General features: G+C 38.4%; 2 protein-coding genes across 2 annotated transcripts; one reads left to right on the top strand and one right to left on the bottom strand.

Moving 5' to 3' along the window:
• Positions 1–9: 9 nt before the first annotated feature.
• On the top strand, positions 10–2573 carry LOC100641112 (bifunctional D-cysteine desulfhydrase/1-aminocyclopropane-1-carboxylate deaminase, mitochondrial-like). Its single transcript, XM_003383657.2, has 9 exons — positions 10–182; positions 262–375; positions 426–587; positions 634–782; positions 1021–1120; positions 1174–1274; positions 1583–1749; positions 1857–1997; positions 2282–2573. The coding sequence occupies exons 1-9, from the start codon at positions 96–98 to the stop codon at positions 2383–2385; spliced, it is 1125 nt and encodes a 374-aa protein (XP_003383705.1). The 5' UTR covers positions 10–95; the 3' UTR covers positions 2386–2573.
• On the bottom strand, positions 2499–14063 carry LOC105316538 (mediator of RNA polymerase II transcription subunit 12-like protein). Its single transcript, XM_020007887.1, has 35 exons — positions 14039–14063; positions 13903–13986; positions 13783–13845; positions 13636–13680; positions 13401–13505; positions 13258–13350; positions 13113–13199; positions 12949–13027; positions 12489–12589; positions 12306–12380; positions 12113–12220; positions 11384–12016; positions 11221–11329; positions 11005–11132; positions 10544–10826; positions 9942–10381; positions 9061–9878; positions 8846–8954; positions 7748–7848; positions 7521–7568; positions 7309–7410; positions 6998–7157; positions 6668–6812; positions 6280–6590; positions 6085–6219; positions 5837–5965; positions 5702–5773; positions 5535–5638; positions 5280–5432; positions 5015–5171; positions 4864–4932; positions 4382–4497; positions 4187–4319; positions 3869–4009; positions 2499–3620 (listed from the first exon to the last, which is right to left on the bottom strand). Exons 2-35 carry the CDS (start codon positions 13984–13986, stop codon positions 2586–2588), a joined length of 6471 nt encoding a protein of 2156 aa, XP_019863446.1. The 5' UTR covers positions 14039–14063; the 3' UTR covers positions 2499–2585.
• Between the last annotated feature and the right edge of the window lie 25 nt (positions 14064–14088).

The raw sequence follows: 14088 nt of genomic DNA, 5'->3' as shown, positions 1-14088 counted from the left end.
TGTATTTTAGTAGGCGTGACAACTTTAATTATTTAATAGATTAATTATTCGTAGATTTAATTAATTAACCAGGTAGGTAGCCCATTTTTGGTGTAATGTCTTCCAAATATGGTGCACCTCAGCCTTATTATCCTCCAGACTGGGCCAAGGAATTATCAGTCATTCCTAAAACAAGAATTAAGGTGCTACTCTATTGCATATTTTATTATTATTATATTATCACTCATGTTAATAATGATTTATGCAATTATATTTATATAGTTAGCACAATTACCTACCCCAATACATTCTTGGTCAGTCCCAGGGCTACCTGATGGATTCCAACTGTACATTAAGAGAGATGATCTTACTGGATCTACTCTCAGTGGTAATAAGGTAAATATAATATCATTCATTTCATAACTAGTATCGTGGCGGGCTTTTAGGTTCGTAAGTTGGAGTTCATATTTTCAGAAGCATTAGATCAAGGTTGTGATACAGTTATAACTGGAGGTGGCCTGCAGTCTAACCACACCCGAGCAACTGCTGTAGTCGCTAAAGAACTAGGACTGAGTTCACTTAACATCCTTTACTTACCGCCAGAAAAAGTATGAATTAGATTTTTTTTTCTCATACAACAAACTCTATTGACAGACGCACGAATCATCACTAAGCAGTAAAGAAAAGGGAAACTTACTATTGAGTTGCATGGTTGGAGCAACCAGTGAAACAGTTCCATTTTTAGCAGCTGAAACAAGATTCAAGCAAATGGAAGAATACATGAAAGCAACCTCTGATAGACTGTATGATAGATACACTTAATTAGAGAGAGAGAGGGAGAGAGTGTTAAGGCTAGTTTATAATATGATGTTAGGCCAACATACCATCAATTTTTAATCAAAAGTGTGGGCGATTTGACCTTTTGACACATGATTTCCGCTAGAATAGAACCAAATTCTATTCCTGTGTCTACGTAACGTCAGGACTTGTGTGTAATATTGTAAACCAGCCTTTAGTGTTTGATTTATTTTGATTTTATAGGATAGTTAAAGGACATTTGCCTTGTATTGTAGAGTTAGGTGGTGCTAATCCAACTGGTGCTTGGGGATACATAGAAGCATTTCAAGAAATGATTGATCAGGTAGACGAATTGAATGCTATCAAATTGCATGCACATTGTTAACTCTATTTCAGGGAATATTAGAAAACTTTGATGATATAGTGATGTGTGCTGGCACTGGTGGAACTGCTCTTGGAATTGGGCTAGCTAGCTATCTAACTGGATCAAAACTAAAGTAAGACATTAAAAGTATAAGTAACTATATCATAGCAAAGTCGGAAAGGTGTTTCTTATTGTATGCATGTATGTAAGAATACTTTTTCACAATAATTTGATTGTTTTTTCTATGTGAATGAAATCAGCTATTTACTCTAGAGAGAGAGTTTGTTTTGTACAAGTTTAAGTGCGATGTAGTTATTGGGATAACACCGAAAGACTTTGGAAAAATTTGTAGTAGCCCCTAATGATCGAACCTCATGCATTTTCACCAGCAATATTTTTATTATTAATATTCTTTTTTCCTTGCTACATTCATGGTCACAGAGTCCATGCAGTGTGTACAAAAGCACCAAGCACTGTAGTAGCTACTAACATTAACAAAGAACTATCAAAGATTAAGAAAGAAGGAATGGACAATCATTTACAATGCAGTGACATTGTTGATCTAATTGATCTTCACACAGACACCAGCATAAAGAAAGAAGACTTGGGTATATATGTATACGTGCACATTGTATTATGTAAAAGCAAACTTGTTGCATATAAATTGTGCAAGAATTTCCTATTATGACTATAACTATTATTGTTTTGCTATTAGATTTCCTGACACAAGTTTCAACAAAGACTGGCATCATATTGGACACAACATTCACCCTCAAGACTGTTATATGCATGCTCCATGAGATGAAATACAATCCTGAGAGATTCAGAGGACAGAGAATACTGTTCATGCATACAGGTATGAATGGACTGAGGAAGGGGAGGGATGTTGACCTGTTTGGTTTATATAGCACATGTAGGACTAACCACATTATCATGCAACCCACTATAGCCTTTTACAATTGACTGAGTATAAAAAGAAATTCCACATAAGTAACATACAGAAGTATCAAATCCTTTAATGGTACAGGAAAAAATTTTTGAAAGGGTGAAGTACCCTGCCTATCTTATTATCGAACACTAAATTAATGAATGTAATGTAAAAATGTGTTGTTTACTGATGTATTATATACCCATATATAGGTGGTTTGTTTGGTCTATGTGATGGTCAGTTAGACCCAGTACTGGTACAAACACCAGATACTAATAGAATACGTTCCATTCATGAATTCATTGATGTGGTATGACTGGATGTGATTGATCCCTTGGGAAAACCGTATCCACTTACAAAAGTCCCTTGCTTTTCTAATTCTTACTTGACTAAAAACAGTCCCTTCCCCTTTTCTCTCTCGCACAAACTGACAGCTAAAGATAGTCTATTGACTGCGTTATTTGTGTAATAATTTACATTAAATTTTTAAATCAATAATAATAATAATGACAAAATTTATTGGTGATGAGGTGGTAGGTTATGATGCATAGGTGGCCGATGCATCGTGTACATTGGGCCAGGGGGAGGCTGGCGGAACATGGCCGGGTGGTGTCCAGGCATCATGTACCCACCAGAGTGATGCATCTGAGGTGGCCCCATATGCTGGGGACCGTAACGAGGCATCATCCTCTGCTGCAACACTTGAGTCATCTGCATAGGAGGTGCCACTTGCATTGGGCGTGGGTGCATAGGGTGTCTAAACATTAACTGCTGCTGCTGCTGCTGTTGCTGTTGCTGCTCCAGCATCCTCCTCTCTCTGAAAGTACGCTGGAGATTACTCAAATACACCCTCTTCTCTTCGTTGGGGAGGGACATGAAATGATTGCGTTGTTCGGGTGTCATGTACTCTAGCTGTCTCTGCAAGAAATGAGGAGGTGGCCTCATCATTTGGGCTGCCGAGTGTTGCTGCATCATGCCATGAGGTATCTGTCTCTGCATTGGTTGCTGTTGAGTCAGCTGGTGTGGAGTATTAGAGACACCGACTTGTCCAGTGGTGTGGAAAGTAGGCGGGAGAGGGCCGGGCTGAGTCGTTAAAGATGGCTGCTGTTCTCGATTCATTTTATTTATTTGTAATAGGATCTCTGCCTTGTTATCTAATCCGCTCCCTTCTCCTGTTCCTCCTACACTCGCTCTAGTGCCGCCAGCAGTACTAGCAGCACCTGGTGGTATAGCATTATCTCCACTATCACTAGATACTCCTCCTCCTCCTCCTCCTCCTCCTATAGCTCCATTAGTACTATCATTACTGTCAGGTAGGAATACACTGTGTCTGCTAGTTGAAGGACCAGACCCTCCTAGTAGGTGCCCACTGTTACTCAAGAAGTGTTGGTGCGTGTGGTGCTGGATCTGTTTCTCTTGCTCGAGGTATTTCAGCGGTTTTCGTTTGATACGCGTGGCACCAAACCATGAGAGTTGGAAAGGACCAGAGTTTTTGATGCCTTCAATGATCTCCCACGGAGATATCTCTTTAACTTCTTGTACTCTTAAACCCTAAGGAAAAAGAGAGGGAGAAAGAGGAGTAAAAGTGTGTGTGTGTGTGTACTTTTACGACCACAAGAAATCCTACAGAATTCATAACACACATATATAGCATGATATCAATTATGCAGCTATGAAAATATTGCATAACATTGCGGTTAGTTATCACAGCAAGCCCCTTTGATTAGGGGGAAAACACATTTCAGATTGAAAGCCTCAAAGGAATGATCAATAACACAAAGAGGACTGCTGCTTCTTACCTGAACTTTCTCTGGAATTCTAAACTGTTGAGAGAAAGCAGAGGGTGGCTTTACAACTGTCACTTCATATAGTTTCTGAGGAAGAGGGAATAACTGCTGGATCTCCTGCTTGCAGGTTGATTTAGAAGAAGCCAGATCTGACTATGAAGGGAAAAGAGAGAAATGAAACAGAAAGAGAGGAGGGGAGAGAGGAAAAATTCTCCTAAATTTGATGCATAAAGTATTATCAATAAGTTACTAGGTCTAATGCATAATGTAACTTAACACAGTACATGTACATGTACATTTATGTACACGAAAACCATAAGTGGGGGCTACCTTCATTTTCTTAATGCACATAATATATGACTTCTTTCCTTCTTCTCCTCCACTGAACACACACATGTGAAAATCAGGACTAAGAGCTTGTAATAGGGCACTTAACATATCCAAACAATTAGTGAATAATTCACTAGAGAGAAAGAGAAAGAGCAAAAGAACTAAGTTAGTATTAGATGCGGACACTCCATGAACCTGTTATCTGGCTGCCTATCAACAGCTCCAGAGCATATCAGTGGAATCAGTAATGATACCCAATCCAGTACATTGGACTCACACACTGAACAGACTGAGGGCAACATTGAGCCAACCTATTAATGATAATGGATTAATTTAATTTTCCAAAAATGGCTCCAAAATCACCCCCGATTTTCATTACATTTTCTGATACATATTGATATCTTTATGCTGTGTAGAAAGTTTGAGTTGATTCCGACTTAAATTTTTTGAGTCATGAGCATTTTTTTTAAATGTCCAATTTTTGAAAAATACCCAAGGCTATAGCCCATGGTTTTTTTTTTCAAAAAATGGCTCCAACATCACTCCCAATTTTTAGTACATTTTCTGATACATATTAATGTCCTTAAGCTGTGTAGAAAGTTTGAGTTGATTCCGACTTCAATTTTTAGAGTTATAGCCATAAAGTACATGTATCATTGACTAATAGATGCACTTACCAAACCAAGCCTTAGTTTCAATGCAGTATAAAGCATTGACTTATTCTGTTCATCTGCTGGAAAGCTATCCTACATTAAAATGAACACAATATTTAAAGAAACAGTTGAGATACATGTGTACAGAATATGACATTATAGTGACTCAGTCCACCTTTTCAAAGGCAGTTAGAAAGGTAGTGAGCTGTTTCTGCAATGGACCCAGTAGCTCCTCATGGTTGCTGTGATTGGAATTCATGCATGCCAACACTAACTCAAGGAACGGCTGCTGCCATTGTAAACCAGTCTTGGGATTAGGAGTAGTAGGAGTACTATAGGGAAAACATATGATAATAGTGCACACGTAGCACATTAAGGATTAAAATACAAAATAGGAGACAAAATTTTCTAAAAATAAACAAAACAAGATTGCTGCATACATAGAGGCTCTTGTTGATCTCCGTCTTTCTTGCTGTCTATCAAGATTCCACCACTGTCCCTTACCAAGGACATTACCAGCACTCTTTAGTATCTTACCCAGTACACTCTTAGGGAGTTCGCTCACCAATGGAGTCACTAACCATATACTAGGACTGAGAGAGAGAGAGAGAGGGAGGGACAAGAAAGGAGGAAAGACATAGGATAACGTAAGAATTCAAGGAGATGGTTGTGTACACGCATTCAAAGCTACTAACCAATAGGCTCCGTCAACTTGTGAAGAGGAGTCTTCAGTCCATTCTTCAGTACAAGAGTCTTCAAATACTTGAATGACACTCTGAGATAAATGATCAATGCTGTGCTATTGAGTAGAGAGAGGGGGGGGGTGAGAGAGAGTAGGATAATACTTGGAGTATGAACTAACAAGGTGCAGTGATGAATTAATGTTCAAATTAAGATGAAGCAAAGCATTGTGGAGCGTCCACTGATCTAAATTCTAGAAAAGAAACTCGTTTAAATTTCATCTAGCGTGCAAGATATAAAAAAAAGATTAAAATACTTTTAAAATCCTGTCAACGGTTTGTTCAGGATGAGTCATGAAAGGAGGGAGGGAGCCACTGGATTCATTGATCCTCTTCACAGTGTCTTCTGGGCAATAAGGAATGAGTAAATGAAGCAAATACTGAGCCTATAAAGAAAGGAGAAGAGCACATTGCATTCTTAAAACTGCATTTAAGTCCAAATTTTCCAAGTGCACATACATGTATGCATGAACTTATTGAACTATGAAGCAGCTATTGTTGTTACCTGAGCTGGTGAGAGGCTGGCATCACCAAGTTTCTCAACATGGAGTAGCTGCTTTGAGTCCTGCTTGCTGCACTGCTCCCTAACCCAATCCTGCTCTGCTATCAACTCCATTGTCTCTCTTAGCTTAATCAAGGCCTATGAAGAAGAGAAGAGAGTACAAATTGAACAACACAACATTATACATTCAATACTCACAGCCTCGTTTCCTTGGCTCCCGGAAGGAAAAGATTCCACCAAAATGGACATCCCAGTCTTCCCTCCCCATGTGGTGCCTCTGGATGACCTCAGAGTGTCCTTGGAAAGCTTCAAAAGCTCCTTCAAAAGATTGAGGACCACATCAAAGCTTAGCTCTTTGCTTTTAGCGAGTAGATAATGAGAAACAAAGGGAGGGTAGACTATATTGACCCCATCGTCATTCACTTCTCCTCGTATGTACTTATCAACTAGTATATGGCGCAGTAAGAGACTTACAAACTGAAGAGAGAGGGTCCCTTGATTAGCTTGAGCTAATGAAAAAAAAAACATTATCTTATGAGCTCTCTCACTCTTTCTCTAATTCTCTTTTCTACACTCCTTCCCTTACATGATTGCTGTGGATGGAGTAGGTAGACTTTAAACATTGGTTTTATGATGTAAGTTATAATGTCGTGAATGGTAAAGCAGTTGAAGGCAAGGAGTAGACCAATAAATGTCACAAAATTCTTATGCATACCAGGAGTAGACAGAACCTATAATATAAGAAAAATACATCATTGATATTATTGCATCTAAATTGGAGTTGATTTTCATAAATGAATGACCATAAATTCAAAATAAAGTGGGCTCAAACTTACAACATACATGTAGCATAACAAATATCACTCAATTTATTACTATACATTATATACGTACATGTACATGTACATGTACTTACATTGGATTTTTGTGCCAGTTGAGAGTAACCAGTGGCACAGGCTTTATATATTGCATTAGGTATACAGAGTGCTCTCACTGCTCCTAGGAGCTCCTTGGGAAGCAGATCTATGAATATTGATAGTTCTGAACTAATGTGAGCCAGTGTTGTAAGAGTTAGTCTGATAGGGGAAATAAATAAAGAATGAGAAAGAAATAGGGAGAGAGAGAGAGAGAGAGAGAGAGAGAGAGAGAGAGAGAGAGAGAGAGAGAGGGAATCATCAAAAAAGATAAGTGTATGTACATGCATGTGTGTATGTGTGTGTCCATTACAGTGATGTCTGTCTTTGTAGAACAATGGCAAATATTTCACAGACAATGAAGAATGAGCTTTTGCTTGTCGAATAATTCACAACACTGCTAAGAGCCTGTTCACTTTAGAAAGAAAAAAATGTGAAAAAGTGGAAAAAAAAGATTTATACATGTACATGTACATAACTTGCATCATATGTAATGCACAATTGTACATGCTTTGAGATACTTACCTATCTCCTGGTCTGGCTCCAATAAAAACAGAATTATCCATGCAATTCCTAAAATAAATTAAAAAGAAGCTCAATCTCAATATACACAAATATATTATTATTATTTCTGCTGTTATCATTATTATCAGTTGAAAGAAAAACTTAATTGAAAGTCCTAAAATACATTTAATAACAAACGTTATTATTAAATTATAATTTAATATGATTTTAAACATAATTATTCTTACTTCAATAAATTGGGTAACATGCTACTTGGAGTATATGGTAGATCTTCAACACAAGGAACGCAATAATTATTGAAAAAATTAGGAAGAACCGGATACGTCCTCTACAATGAAAAGTAAAAACAAAGAGTCACAACTGCATTGAACTTATAGTCTGTACAGTACATACTGTATGTACACTGCATTTGGGGTAACTTTAAAAAATTCATATAAAATCCAATTTTGATTGGAATCAGCTCAAACTTGCTACACAGCATAAGGACATGTATATGTATTAGAAAAAATTATAAAAATAAAGAATTCTCTCCTAGTCATTTTTGGCAAAATTTGGCCAAAGACCCTGTACTATAGTACAGTGTAGGAGGGAACTGAGCCCTTAAATAAACATTTTTTTTTAAACAAAATAGATATAACACAGGGATAAATAGTAGGTTAAAAAAAGAGATAATAATAACGGAAATAAGTGAGAGAAAAATAATAAGATAAAATGAATAGGTACAGGGACTTTGGCCCTGTTTTTTAATAAATTTAAAAATTCATATAAAATCCAATTTTGATCGGAATCAGCTCAAACTTGCTACACAGCATAAGGACATGTATATGTATCAGAAAAAAGTGTAAAAATAAAAATTTCTCTCCTAGTCATTTTTGGCAAAATTTGGCCAAAGACCCTGTACTATAAAGTACAGGGACTTTGACCCGGTTTTTAAATAAATTTTAAAATTCATATAAAATCCAATTTTGATTGGAATCAGCTCAAACTTGCTACACAGCATAAGAACATGTATATGTATCAGAAAAAAATATAAAAACAAAGAATTCTCTCCTAGTCATTTTTGGTTGAATTTGGCCAAAGACCCTGTACAGGGAGTTTGGCCCGGTTTTTCAATAAATTTAAAAATTCATATAAAATCCAATTTTGATTGGAATCAGCTCAAAATTTCTACAGAACATACATGTACATGTAAAAAGATGTAAATGCAATAGGAAAAAGTGTAAGAAGCATTTAACTGAAATACCATGTACTATAGTACAGTATAAGTACAGTGTAGATGAGCCAAACTATTACTATTACAGAGCGCTGCTACTCCCATGTCTAACCTCAAGATAGTAGCACTGAGTTTGAAGGTGTTTCAAGAAAAGGAAAACTTTCTTTTGCACCGCTGAAAACTTTGTTTGCTTCAACAATCCTTCAATAAGACGATACAACCTATACAAATTGATAAATGATGAAGATTCAATTAATTAGTCACATTAATGAACTATCACTTAATTAACTAGCCACACTAATTAACTATTATTAATAATTAACTAACCTCTCATAGACAACGAGTGTATCGTGTAGGGATAACAATAAAATCGGATAATATAACCACAAAAGATCAACGATTACAAGTGAGAGTGACTGGGGTAGAGCCACGTACATGCTCTGTGACCTCTGTCCTTCTTTCTTTTCCTCTTCATACGTAAGTATCTCAACAATCAGTTGTATCAGTTGACTGTACGAGCCACAGATCCTCAGCATCTCTGTAACAAACACCAGCTGGGAACAAGACGGGAAATGATGTGAGACTCCTCCGCTAGTTTGTCCTAGTATGAACTGAGAGGCACTCACTCCAATGCAGTTCTGCTCAAAAGCAGGAAGAAGCTTAAACTCGTCTAGAAACTTGTTTACGTCGTCTGGTAAAACCGGAGAGGCTTTAGAGAAGAGTTCTTTAAGGAGGGTATCCGCTTCCTCTTGAAGTCTTTTAACTTCCTCCTCGACCCTGATACCCTGGTGACCGGTGCCACACAGGACAACGGAACGCTGGTTACGCACCTGGGAACTGGAGTCAAGTAAATGAGCCGGGAAATATGCAGCATATATGAGGAGCTTATTAGCCTTTGTGTTTAGTTTAGTTGATGGAGCAGGACCAACCGGAGTACGAGAGGTGGCAGTGGGAGGAGCCAATGACTCATCGAGTGACTGATCGGGAGAAGCTTGAAGGAAGTTGAGAGAGAAATTGAAATCGTCCGGTTTAATGGGAGAGGAAGGATGGGAACCAAAATCAACCAATTGTGGATCCTCATCAAGCATAGCCAACCTTTCCAACTTATCAGCTCTCATTTGCCTTAATGATGGATTCTCCTCCATCTAAAAGAGAGAGAGAGAGGGGGGGAGAGTTAAGGAATGCACTGTATAGCTGATATACTCTACCTTTATCGCCATCTCGTGTCCAAAGCTAGATGAGCCATAATGACTGAGGCCAGCCAGTAAGCTGTCCTGATGATCAAAGGATGGAGGCAGTGAAGGTGATATCGTCCTCTCCTCTTGTTTCACATCCAACATCATCGACCTCTTCTGCTGTCCTCCGTCAAACTTCTTGACACTGTTTCTGTCGTAATTAGGTAGAAGAGAGAGAGGAATGGCGAGGCTTAGTTCTCCCGGCTCAGAGAGGGCAGGAGAGGGGGGAGGGTTGTTACCTTCGCCTCGAAAGAACGGGAGGGACGGGATGATGGGTAAAGTGGTGTCCCCACGAGCAATGAGAGTGGAGAGGTAGAGCGTATAGGAGAAGACCTTTAGGTCAATCAGCTCAGAGAACAGTGTAATGAGGTGTTTAAATGGCTCGTTGTCTTTCAGAGGAAAGTATAAACTATCTGTAGAGAAAGAGTACATGCATAATTTATGTAATGATACATAATGTAGACATAAGGAAGAGTCAATTTGCACCTACATGTACATGTACATGTATGTAATGACAGACATAAAGACCGAGAAAGAGAGAGAGAGAGAGAGGAGAAAGATTATAATACACAAACCTGGTAATGGAGCATGTGTACTTAAAAACTTAAACAAGGTCTGTTGAAAAGGATATGACCCCATGTCACTGTTACCAGTGGCTGTTCCTTGAGGATTATCAGGAGTTTCCCAGTAATCATCTAACATGTTGAGGTCAGTTGTGACCAGCCCAGTTGCTATGTCTAGCTGTATCCTCTTTAAAAGGCGAGCAGCGACAAGAGGACGGTGATAACCGTGGCGATGAGGTGTGACTGCCCACTGGCAGAGCAACATGCAGAGAGCATCTTTGAACTGAAGAGAAAACTAAAAATAAAAAAATAAAATGAAACTCGTCACAATGAGCTATACATGTACATGTAAATGGATGCATATTTTGATACAAATAATATCATTGGTAGCTGCAGTTATTGCCATACACTGCTGAGTTTATCTTGTGTACTCCAATTTGTAAAGTTTTATGCAATTAATTATGAATCCTCACCTCATTAGGCTTTTGTATTTGAATTATTTTAACGTAAAGTGTGGAGAGAGTCGAGTGTGACTTGGTCGTAGTGAATGAATGCTTGTCCAATTCTTTTAATACTTTTAGTATCTGCTGTACAATTTGGCCTGGAAGGAACAACAAAATACATGTATGCCAAACATCAAATACAGTATGCCCCCATACATATGTACATGTATAGTGTGTCTCATATACTTATATTAGATGTCTGTAGATCTGCTATGGCCATACTAGACCAGCCGGTCTCAGCAGCACGAGTCCTTTGTCTTATCTCATTCTCAGCTACTACCAGTGCTGACTCAAACTAGAGAGAGGGGAAGGTGGTCAATACAAGTTGTATTGATCAGACTTCACTTACTTTCTTTCCTAGTTCAGACACTCGCTTAGGCAGTGGCATCTCAGAGAGTGGCATAGGCAGTCTATCCAGAGGAGTACTGACCTTTGACCCACCCCCAGAACTATCCCTCAACCCTTTACTCCCCACCCCTCCTCCTCCTCCACCTCCTCCCACCCCGCCAGTGAGACTAGCATTGATAAACGCAGTCGGACAATGTATCGCAATTATTTGAATGATGCAACTCAATTGAAGGAGAAGGGACGAGTGGTGTTTGCAGCTGCTGGACATCCCTCCGATTGTGGACTGGTTGGTGGTGCTAGCTGTTGGAGGATTTATTGCAGAGTCCTCTATCGTAACTGTGAGAGAGCCGGACTTGCTTCTCTTGCGACCAGCGACATGACGAACTGGAGGCTCATCTCCTTCTCTTTTCTCTTGTTTTATTTTGATTCCAGCGGAGGGCGTGGCTATGTTGAATACATCGTCATCTTCATTGGTTTCCATGGATTCAAGGGTGGAGTCTTTATTGGGCTTGGCAGTAGCAGCAGACGAGGAGAGGAACTTTTGATAAATCTCGTAAGAAGAAGAAAACTTCTGACAACAAAACTGAATGAGTGGACGAGCTAAGTACACGCATCTACTGATGTCATTGAGATACTACAAACAAAAACAACAACAACAACAATAATAACAACAACAATAACAACAATAATATACAACAAATGGTGGTGACAATAATGCGTGTGTTAGTACCTTTAGTGCTAACGGGAGATATAGTACTAGGGATTTCTCGTCAGGTTTTGAGGTCTCGATCCTCTCAATAAGCCAACGAAGGAACTCGTGACGCTCCAAAAGGTTCTCCTACAGAAAGGAAAGGAGAGAGAGCAAAGTTAAGTAAAGAATAGGGAGGATAATGAGAGAGAGAGAGGTTAGTACTTAGTAGTACCTGGTATAGCCATGATGATAGTTCACTGATATACTTCCATCTTGATAATTCCTGAACTGTCTCTTCAGTAAAACTCTATAATAATAATAATAATAATAATAATAATAATAATAATAATAATAACAATAATAATAATAATAATAATAATAATAATAATAATAAAATTTTCAATACTTGATTTACGTTTTGCTTATTGCTAGATATACTGTCATGGCGATGTGACGAGTCGTTTGATATCCTCCAAACTGTTTCTTGCATGAACTTTGTCAGTGCAACGGTCCATTCTATATTTAGAACAACAAGAGAGGCTAATTTTAGTAACAGGGTCATACATTATTAGTGACATGCAGGGCTGCCAATAGGGGGGGGGGCAGGTGGGGCATTTTGCCCCGGGCCCCCAATCAATAGGGGGCCCCCAAGCACCTGGTCAGTAGTAAAGTATGCATAGTTTTTCACAGAAAAAGATCAAAGAATCATGACAACTTTTTAAAGTTAACTCTTGCTGGGCCATTTTGTTAATCGCTGTTATTAATAAGGGGGGAGATTTGTATTAGTAGGGGCCCCATCAAAGTTTTTGCCCTGGGCCCCACATAGCCTATTGGTGGCCCTGGTGACATGGTGGATAGTGTTAAATCTGGCTAACCAAATGATGGATCAGTTGCTTGTTTCTTCTTTGCTGACAGTTTCATTTCAGCTCCTAATGAAGAATAGGCTGCTGTCATCTGCCAAAACAAAGAGGGAGGGGAAGAGAGAAAAATATATGCCATATACATAATTTTATTTTACTGTTATAAATATTTTACTTACTTTAATGTACCAGACTGCTCTTGAAACTGGAACGTCTTTCTCAAACAAGACATCAAATATGTCTTCTCTCTTATTAAATATTGGAACCTATTAAGAGAATACATTTAAAAACTAAAATGATACAAGTACTAATAATCTCCTCTACCTTTCTCTTGACCAGCTGTTCAAGAGTCTCATTTCCCGCCAGACCTTGAAACCATAGAGCAGCCTGCTCTTTTTTGCTCCTCCCAACTGGGACCTACAGGTACATAAATACGATAAAATAATAAAAAATTAATATCATTTTACCGGCCAGAATGTATCTCTGGAGAGATTCATTCTTTTCTTCTGACTGTCCTGTCCCCATGCCGTCCTCTTCTTTGTATCAACGATCTGATTCAGCCTTGATATGAACTGGACAAGAAAGAGGAGGGGCATAAGTGAGCCACACCCACCAAGTAAATATTGACAATCAAAATACATAAATTTACATGTATCATCATTATGTACATGTATGTTCAATTGTTCATGTACTGAAACTTACATCAGCAGATCTTAAGTGTTGAATGTCTTGACGAGAAGAACCATTCTACAAGAGGGAGTGAGAGAAGAATAAATGAGATAGGATTGAAGGAGGATGAGGGTAAAAAAGAAGATAAAAAGGTTCACATGCAAATAAAAGTAATACTACCTCATAGCTGTGAGCTGGTGCCATACGGAGGCCACTGTTCACTGTCTGAATGGTTAGCTCATCCTAGGGATTTATTATATTTCAATTTCAAAATAATAATTTGATAGTAGTGTCCCTTACTTCTCTTTGGCGTACTTCCTGAGGATATACATCAGGTATACCTAGTTTAGACCTCTTAAGAGGTCTGCATTCTTCCACATACATCTACCAGATGAATAAAAAGCTGTATATAAATAATCCCACCATTTTCACTTACCTTTATGATTTCAATATTATTTTTGATTTTACTTTGAAACGGCTGAACCT

The sequence above is a fragment of the Amphimedon queenslandica genome, unplaced genomic scaffold (genome assembly GCF_000090795.2).
Source record: "Amphimedon queenslandica unplaced genomic scaffold, v1.1 AMPQUscaffold_13508, whole genome shotgun sequence".
Lineage (NCBI taxonomy): Eukaryota > Metazoa > Porifera > Demospongiae > Haplosclerida > Niphatidae > Amphimedon > Amphimedon queenslandica.
This window is presented reverse-complemented; position numbering and strand designations above follow the sequence as displayed.